At 37.0% G+C, this 10,000-nt stretch overlaps 1 protein-coding gene across 1 annotated transcript in view; it reads left to right on the top strand.

The window, feature by feature from the left end:
* The window catches only part of LOC144969485 (uncharacterized), a 16,388-nt gene that overhangs the window by 2,623 nt on the left and 3,765 nt on the right, over nucleotides 1-10,000 (top strand). The window contains exons 2-4 of the mRNA XM_078908608.1: nucleotides 6,105-6,258; nucleotides 9,419-9,539; nucleotides 9,986-10,000. The exon at nucleotides 9,986-10,000 is cut by the window's right edge and continues 94 nt beyond it. Coding sequence (XP_078764734.1) covers nucleotides 6,127-6,258; nucleotides 9,419-9,539; nucleotides 9,986-10,000 — 268 coding nt within the window. The 5' untranslated portion in view covers nucleotides 6,105-6,126. The remainder of the gene's footprint in view (nucleotides 1-6,104; nucleotides 6,259-9,418; nucleotides 9,540-9,985) is intronic.

Genomic DNA, 10,000 nt, shown 5'->3' with positions numbered 1-10,000 from the left:
GAAAATGCTCTTTACTCACATTCTCTCCCCGTAGTCAAGTATAAAATGAGTACCTGACCGTTAACAGCATTGTCTATGTCCGAAAAAAAATAGTATCACCAAATAGGAGTCATGTCCCGTCCTACATGTTAAGTGTTTCTGTTGAATAGGGACCCCTTGTAAAGCGCTTTGAGCATGTTTAGTGAATAAAACGCTAAATAAAAGCTCAATTTTATTTTTTATTTGTTGTAAGAAAAATGTTAGTTTTATCGCAACAAATGTGACAATTTTCCTATAGCTGGTAAGGTCTTTAACCAGCTAATTGTAATATGGAGATACACTGATTTAAAAAGTTGGCAAGGAAACTCGTCCTTCAAATATCGATCGATTTAAATGACGCCTATCTTAGTAACAAAAAAAAACCCAACATACTTGAGACTTATGCATTTCAGCCGTATCCCAACAAGTATTATTTACTAGATAGCACAAACTGACAAAATAGCACAAAATGGCATACAAGATAATAAACAATTTGTTAAGGTTATCTACACTTATGAAGGGGGGAGGGTGAAGGTGGGATAAATATATATATATATATATAATATATATATATATATATATTTGTGTGTGTTTTTGTGTGTGTGTTAATTTGTTTGTGTGTGTGTTGTATGTTTAAAACATTACGCCTAACACTACGGCACCAATATACCGTCGACGAGGCATTTCACCAAGAACTGTAAATATTCCATCAAACAAGATGTCCAAAGTGAGCAAATTGTTGATTAACTTTCTCAATCCTAGAGATTTTTGTTACTTTTCAAAATTGGAAGAAAAAGTATTAAAATGAGCATGTACATAGATAGTTTTATTCAACTATCATTAACATTCAAAAACTTAAAACATTAGGTTTGATTCTACGCCTATAATTTGTCTCATAAAAATGAAATAAATAGGCATGGGGTAAAAAAAAAAAGTAACCCGGGTAAACTACGGATATAGTCGTTGTTAGGGTTGATTCAGTTAATGATAATGCCCAAGTTAAAAACAAAAACAAAGTGCCTGAACGATATATATATATATATATATATATTATATATATATATATATATATATTATAATATATATATATATATAATATATATATATATATATAATACAAAAACAGATTTTTAAAAAATATATGTATATTATATTATATATATATATATATATATATATATATATATATACATTTATTATTTTTTAATCTGTTTTTGTAAGACGCCGAGAGCCCACTATTATTATGGTATTTTATGTGATGTCAGCAAATGTAATTGATAATTTAAATCTTAAATACCATCCAATCCTTGAAAGGTCATCATCGGTAATGAAATTATTTCTAATCAACTTTGTCAACAAATTAATCTGATAACAAATCATGGGATCTCCTATCATCGGTTATCTGGTAAAATGTTCAGATACCACAGCTATGTTGCTTTGTGCCAAATTTCGTAGATGCGGGAAGTCACTTATTGTCCTTGGACTGAACGTGTTTGGGTTCAAACTTCTATGGTATAAACATTTAGATTGTTCGCGCAAGTTCAGGGATTTCTTTTGAGGGTTCTTTATAATCCAGTTTGATTGCAGTTCCCAAAAGTATTTTCTCATGGAACCAACTCCCTTGCCGGCGTCATATTCTTGATAAATATGACTATCACTTGTAGTCTTCCAGAGCCGTTATACTCATGGAGCCGGAATTAATCCCGGTTTCTATAGCGTGACACGTATAATCCATTTGAATAGGACGCTAAAATATCGCAAAGTAATACTTTCCGCCAAATCAAACAGACCAAGCTACCCAATCACTGCAGAGGAGATAAGGGAGCAGAAAAAAATTCTAAGTATAATAATGAAAAAAACTCACTATCCAGATTTAATAATGAAGACATCTTACTTAAATATTATGTTAAGCTTTGATTTGAATAATATTAAGCATCAAGGGCCAGTCAGGCATAATACCGATTTGAGAAGATTGTTGACACACATGACCCTTCATCTCAAAGCGGTAAACAATTTCGGAATGAACCAGGTGCTGGATATTATACGATTCTTACACGCTTGCTTTTTGGAATTCGAATTCCGGACGTGTCCCCTGCTGCACGAGCTTGCGAGTTGCATGGGGAACAAAGTTCGAATTCCAAAACATTTATTCTACCCCTCAATCGGTTCCTATTTCGTCATCTTTGAATAAAATACATCTTCAAAAACATTTATATAATACTTCTTTTTCAAAACCCGTTGGGTTTTTTTTTTTTGGTGAAAATTAACGATTTATAATCTGACGTCACAAATTATTATTGTAAACATTATATCATTACGCGTTACTATTTAGGGAGACGGGTGTAATAATGGATATATAGCCGCAAACACCCCCAAAGTTTGTATTTCTCATTATTTCATTTCGAAATTCACTATTCGGGGTCCTATTCATCCCGACATAATACCGTTTTGAGACGGTGGGTCACATATTATGTATTCATCTATATCGACGTGTACATACGTGCAGGTCTGACGCCCGAACGCAATTATGGGCCTAGTTTTTAACATTTTAATGGACAATATTTTGCGTCATTTTTTGAGATTTTCATTACAACAATGAGCCCACAATTAATTGAGTTATCAGACCTGCAAATAAGTGCACGTCGATCTATATGTACATCATGAATTTGAGCATTTTAGATTTGAGCTTTTTCTTTATACAGCGCAATATCCACTAAACGTGCTCAAACCGTTATACAAAGGGTCCTTGACCAATAGCAACACGAAACATGTAGAACGAGACACGACTCGTGTAAGGCGTTATTACAATTTTTCCCGACAGATACAACGCTGTTAACCGCCAGGTACTCATTTCACACCTGACTACGGTGAGAGAATGTGAGTAAAGAACCTTTTCCAAAGACTTAACTATGCGCCGACCGAGGATCGAACCCAGGACCTTCCAATCCGAAAGCGAGTGTCATGCCACAAGACACCAGAGCCGCACTTTATTATTTCCATCCTTCTCTTTCTCCTTTCTCCACTTTTCCTTTAGTTAGATCCATGTATAAATATGCCAGTATACGTAGTAACATCACAATGTAACTAATTTCACTATAAGATCACGTTTACTCAAACGTTTCCGATTGTTCAATAGTTTATGACATTTTCATTTGTTATAATTACACACAGAAAGAAAGTAATAGTAATACTTTCATACCCCATAATAGTAAATAACAAAGAAATACCATAACAATTATCAACCAAACAAAACAAATGAAAATATTCAAAGTAAAATATTTTAAAAGTAGAGCTATATTAATGTAGTTCTTGAATGTTAATATTATTTATTTGATTTTTTTTAAAATTATTTCGAAGCTAATAAATAACAATAATAAAAGGAAATAGAAGATTGAATTTAAGTTTACCAAACACCATGAATTAGACACTATTGACGAATGAGAGAGAAGAGAATGATGCCACCCTCACCAAATTCATTTGTCTTTAGTGCCTCATTCCTCGTGTATTGTTGACAAGGGGGATACCCGAAACGTCAATATCATCTGTCATCGTTAATTAAATCGAAGCTTCTGTTCCCATACTATATCATTGTTACTGAACTTGCTCTAGTAGTCATTCAGGGCCATTACGGCCCATAGAGCTGGAGTTTATCTCGGTTCCTATAGTGTGAAACAGACAATAGCAATTGCCTGCCACCCTTTAGATAGAACGCGTCTATCGCAAAGTATTTTCCGCCAGATCTAATAGACCCAGCAACCTAATCAATGCTGGCTGCTGAACAGAATGAAGGAGGCGGGGGGAGGGGGGGGGAAGGGGGGTCAGAAAATAGCGACTTCAGCCGCGATCCATCTCGGTCCCTTTGCGTGGGAGACGAGTACTCAACCAACCTAGCAATCGAACCCCCCAACTATTCTCTATACTAACGAAAGAGTGAAAATGGAGAGGCTTCGTATGGAAACAAAACAGACAATGGAAGTTTCGGGTACAAACCCTTCGTCAGAAACAACAATAAACAAAAAAACGTGGAAAACAAATAAAATATAATGAAAAATAACTTGTATCGTCTGTACTCGATGGTGGTTGCAGTATGAATGAAATGTTTGCGTGCAACCACCATTGAGTACAGACGATACAAGTTATTTTTCATTATATTTTATTTGTTTTCCACGTTTATTTGTGTATTGTTGTGCTGACGAAGGGTTTGTACCCAAAACGTCCATTGTTTGTTTTGTTTTCATACGAAGCCTCTCCATTTTCACTCTTTCGTTAGTATTTTACGATCACCAGCTTAGGCAGCCCCTACCGTTTTCAACTATTCTCTATGCACTTCATTTTTTTTTCTTTTGACAGATTATATATAATTGAAACACATTGTAGCCGGATTTAACGTACCAACATACAAAGCGATATGTAACCATAAACGTTTATAGTCTGATTGATATAATTTAGTGAGAACTAATCATTACAATGGGCGTCTAAAACCAATAGCAAAGAGCTGAATGACGTAATACGCTTCAACAGTCTTGACGTCACTTCCCCCCGTAATGACGCAGAGTAACTTAGTAACTGGCTCTAAACTATCGGAACAATGGCGGACGCCCTTATGAAATACTTCTCCGACGAGCATAAAACTGTATCCAGATGAGGAAAACATTATAAACCTGATCATGTTTTGACTTTTATACATTCTGATCACATGACATGTGAAACGTTCTAGCCAGCATGAAGGACAAAAAGTACCGATTTTCTTTGTTTAGAACCACGCTGCTCGCCGTTGTTGGGCGACGTGACGTCAGACTATTGAATCCAATTTCGTTCCTGCTATAGATTGCTATAGATAGTATGCGCTTGGCTAAGAAGCTCACAACATTGCCATCCGGAAGTATAACGGACCAACACACAAAACTATGTGTAACCACGAACTTTTATAGTCTGGTTAATACAGTTTAGTGAGAATTACTCATAAACGTGGATGGTAAAAAACAAAAACAAAAACATGAGTGACGTCAACTTCGTAGAGTGCCATACCCCACGACCACATTATGCCATCTTATGATAAAAGGACGTAAACGCCATAGGGTTAGTTTTGAGCTATGGTCCGAAATGTGTTCGAAATTTTAAGGAATTGTGTTATGTTTCAATTTCAAAATGTTGTATTTCTGATACTGTTATATTGCACATACGACATGACTCAAATAGTATGACGTGGTGAAATGGGGAATCACATAATACCAATGGGCTCATGTTTGTTCACATTTTAGCGCTTACGTTATTCTACCTCATTATGACGGCAGCATAGCAGCATTCATTAAGACAATGCACTGAGCTAAATGGACCAAATGGATCCTGCATCCCCTGATTATTCGTTCGTTTAGTGCTATTCTCATTCATTTGGTTTGTTTACCCAATAATTAAATATCCTACATCGACAATTGTGTCGTGGTTAATGCCCTCTTTCCGATCGTGGAATAACGACTCAAAATAAACCAAAAAAAACAACAACAAAAAACGACAATAACAAAATCAAGAAAACAAAACAACATAATGTTAAAGATGGCTGGCTGTTTTAATAGTTACAGAAATAGATAATCGAACGTTAAATCAATGCACAAATTAATAGCATTGATTGAGTATTGAGTTTGTTAGATCTGGCTGAAAACTTAGCGATAGACCATTCCAAAAGGTAACGAGCAATCGCTACTATCTGTTTTACATTATAGTAACAGGGATAGATTGAGGTTTCATGAGCCAGCGTAGCTAAGAGGTACGGTCTTTGCTTCGTACCCGAACGGTACCGAGTTCGATCGCCCACCTCTGAGCTGTGCGGCCTTGAGCAAGTCCTCTTGGCCTAGCGCAATTTGCTGCGCTGCGCTGCGGCTGACGCCTGGGTTATTCCAGTCTTCCCTTGGAATAGACCACAGAAACAAATTTCTCATTTGGGATGAATAAATGTTTTTTTTAAATTATGTCTCATTAGGAATAGAGACTACCATATTGCAAAAAGTAATGTCGGTATCTTATCCCGACATTTCCTTATAATAATATAATGAGGCTTTTACATTCTTATCTCTTTCAATTCACATTAGTTACCTGACGAGATCATCTGATATGGCACCTTATTCTAAAGAAGCGTCAATGACATCATCCACGACAGGCGGGAATTCCACTCTCACGACCAGGATTATCATGTTGGGTGACCACGGGGTGGGAAAGACAGCATTTCTCGCATCGATAGTAAAGGTAACTATCCTAGCGTTGCGACACTGTTAGGTCATTCCAGCGGGAGAAAAAAAGGAAAAAGAGAGGATAGTCAAAGATGTAGATTGTGTTATTAACCCTCTCCTTACCAACTTTAGGAAAATCGTAACATTCGTTACGATACAACTAACATTTTTCTAATCTTTTGTACACCAAAAAAAATTAAAGAAAACGAATAGTATGTTTTAGAGCATGTTACTGCTATTGTGTTTGAGTGATAAAAATATTTTTGTGTTAGTTGGGTGTAAAGTTTAGGGGAAAATCCTGAAAATGGCTGGTAAGGAGAGAGTTAAACACTAAAGAAAAAATGCCAAAGGGGAATAGTTAAACAGAAATCAGAGGTAGATACCAGAGCAATATGTCTCTTAGCTGGTTTGTTCACCAAACAAAATGGATAGGAACATATAACTGTAGCATAGATGTTATATTTTAAATAAACAGTTAAATGTGGTAATACTTATGAATCAAAAATGGAGAGATGATTAGCAAGGAATGAAAAAATATAGGGAATGAGATTAGCGGAAGAGTAGCGTCCCTTGATTGGACGTCACCTTACAGAGAGAACGTCAAAATGGTTTTGCGCATGTGTCTCTCTCTCGTCCTCGCTTTCGGTGAAGTGTCTCATGCCGCACAATCAACATGACGTTCTCTCTCTAATAACTTTTCCGCTCGTGACTTCCAATCAAGGGACGCTACTCTTCCGCTAATCTCATTCCCTATCTCCACTCATAAAATAGATTTGTCTAATCGAGTACCTTCTTCTCAGCAGCAAAACATACCAAGCAGGTCCTAGTAGAAAACAATAAATGATCTCAGTCAGAACAAGAACAGAAAGCCAAAAGGAAAGGGCAAGATGTTCAGGGAGAAAGAAGTTAGCGAGGTTTTGGATCTATGAAAAATCCACCGTTTACAAGGGCGACAAACGTAGCCCTGCCCAAGTGGAATCCCCCCCACCACATTTTAGCAACAATCACATTCTCTCAATGGTGATAAAATACCTCAACTATAGGAGTAAATCATATTCACATGAAACCTATTGACCCCCCCCCCCCCACCCCTCATGTTTTCTGTTGGGGTCGACCATTAATTTTCATTTGTCAAAACAATCAAAAGGGCATTATGTGCGCAAGTCAAAATAGATAAAACTCAGCATTCTGATAGGTAAGCAGTGGTTTACTTTGGATAAAGCGCCACAGTCCACCGGTTACGAAGCGACTCATCTTCTGTGCGTAATGTATCGTCATACTTGAGACAATAACAAGAAATGAAGTGAGTAGGGTGCCAGAAGAGGACGTTGGAGAATTAAAATAGTGTGGCGATGGAAAGTAGAGCCCCACACGACCCGACTGTTACGGCGCCTCCACCGAGCCACGAGAAGGATGCTCAATTACCGACGCCTCCCACCACCCAAATAGGGGTTTCAAATATAATAACTACGAGGGCTCTTTCAGAAATAACCGAAAAATGCCCATTGCTCAGCAACCAGTAGAGATTTTTAAATTCTGTAAACGACATGATATTTCTTATTTCCTTACGGATATTCCCAGAAATTATGAAGTGCATCATTTTGCGCAATGAATTTCTAGACGATTTTAAAGATGGCGGCTCACCTTGAAACTTGGTCAAAGGAGGAAATCAGAGCTGTCATACGTTTTTTGAACGCCAAAAGTCTGAATCCTACCGAAATTCATAAAGAACTTCAGAGTGTATATGGTGAGCATGTTATAAGCCGTACACAAGTCTATCACTGGTGTAATTTGTTTGAAGCCGGCCATTCCGACTTGACAGACAGGGAAGGGAGAGGGCGTTCGATAACTGCGACGTCAGAAGACAATGTGAAGCGAGTTGATAAGCTTATTCGTCAAGACAGGAGGTTGAAACTTCATGAAATCGCAAGCAGTCTTGAAATTTCGGAAACTTCTGCCCATAGAATTGTATTTGATGAACTTGGCTACAGAAAAGTCAGCGCAAGATGGGTTCCTAAGCAATTGACCGACAATCATAAAGAACAAAGATTGGACATCTGCAGGGAACTTTTGAGAAGAAGCAAGAGCTCACGCAGGGTTCACGGGCATACTGCCAACGCCGGCGGAGACTTTCTAGGGTACGATGTGACTTTTCTTGACAGCATAGTCACCGGTGATGAGACTTGGTTGCACCATTGCACCCCAGAAACAAAGCAAGATTCGATGACATGGAAACATCCATCCTCACCTGTCGCGAAGAAATTCAAAGTCATGCGGTCACCAAAGAAAATAATGGGAACTGTTTTCTGGGACAGTCGTGGTGTTATTCTGTTCGAAACCTTACAACCTGGAGAAACAATCAATGCTGCAAGGTACTGCCAAACTCTTGACAAGCTTAGGGAGGCCATTCGCAGAAAGCGCCCAGGGCAGTTGACCAACGGGGTCATTTTGCAACACGACAACGCTACACCCCACACAGCACGAGTGACGCAAGGTTGGCTAGAGAAATATGGATGGGAGATTTTGCCACACCCACCACACAGTCCAGACCTCGCCCCATCTGATTATCACCTCTTTGGGCCATTGAAACGTGAGCTGGCAGGAAAGCGCGTGGATGTCGATGAAGAGCTTGTTGACCATGTGCGGAAATGGCTACAAAACCTTGACGGAAATTTCTTCCGAGAGGGTATCTATTCCATGGTGCGGCGTTGGCAGAAGTGTGTCGACAGACTTGGCTGTTACGTAGAGAAATGAAGGACGATTCAAGGTATGAACACGTGCAAGAATTTTGTTGATAGCATAAAAAACGCGGATTTTACAGGCATTTTTCGGTTAATTATGAAAGAGCCCTCGTATCTTGAGTCCCTCTGGAGTTCATGACCATTATACTATCTACTAATATATATATATATATATATATATATATATATATATATATATATATATATATATATATGTAATATATATATATATATATATATATATATATATATATATATATATATATATATATATTTGTCTTTTTGTGCTGACAAGAGAGAGAGAAATGGAGAGGGTGAGGGCGGAGAGAAGGAGATAGGGTATGACAATAATATTATGCTTGTGAGGTAATGAATATATAGCATTTTGAAAATCTGCTCATTTTAATCGCCACCCTACATCTCAATTATTTCCAGAACGATGACGCGGAGCAGATGACAAAGAAGAAACACAGAAATCCATTTTTAGCGTCAGGATATACCAAGAGAATGAAATACGGAGATCGCAATGTGGATGTCGTTATCCAAGATACCGCAGGTAATATAACTACAGCATTTTTCTTCAACTTTGAATTTTATAAAATATACAATCTCCACTAAATTAATGTGCTCAAAAAGCTTTTCAGGGTGTTCTAAACCAACAGAAACACTTAACACGAAGGACAAGACGTGAGAGGCTATTACAATGTTTCAGTAAAATAATCGCAAGTTCTGCCCACCAGATCAGCCATACGTTTATAGTATGTCAAAAGAGAATTTTTAATAAGCTAATCCCATATCTTGTAATCTACAAACAATAATAACTTAATTGATTAAATATTTAAGTTAATGCAAGGACTTTTTAAAAAACCAACTTTGAAGTGTTCACTGTGTTTTAATATAGACTATATATATATATATATATATATATATATATATAAATATATATATATATATATATATATATATATATATATATATATATATATATTGTTTTTCCTATAGGTCAAGAGCGATTCC

Source organism: Berghia stephanieae, chromosome 3 (genome assembly GCF_034508935.2).
Source record: "Berghia stephanieae isolate SIO BIC M18660-M18661 chromosome 3, UCSD_Bste_1.3, whole genome shotgun sequence".
In the NCBI taxonomy this organism is placed as follows: Eukaryota; Metazoa; Mollusca; class Gastropoda; order Nudibranchia; family Aeolidiidae; genus Berghia; species Berghia stephanieae.
The sequence above is the reverse complement of the archived record's forward strand: the minus strand, read 5'-3'. Positions and strand labels throughout refer to the sequence as shown.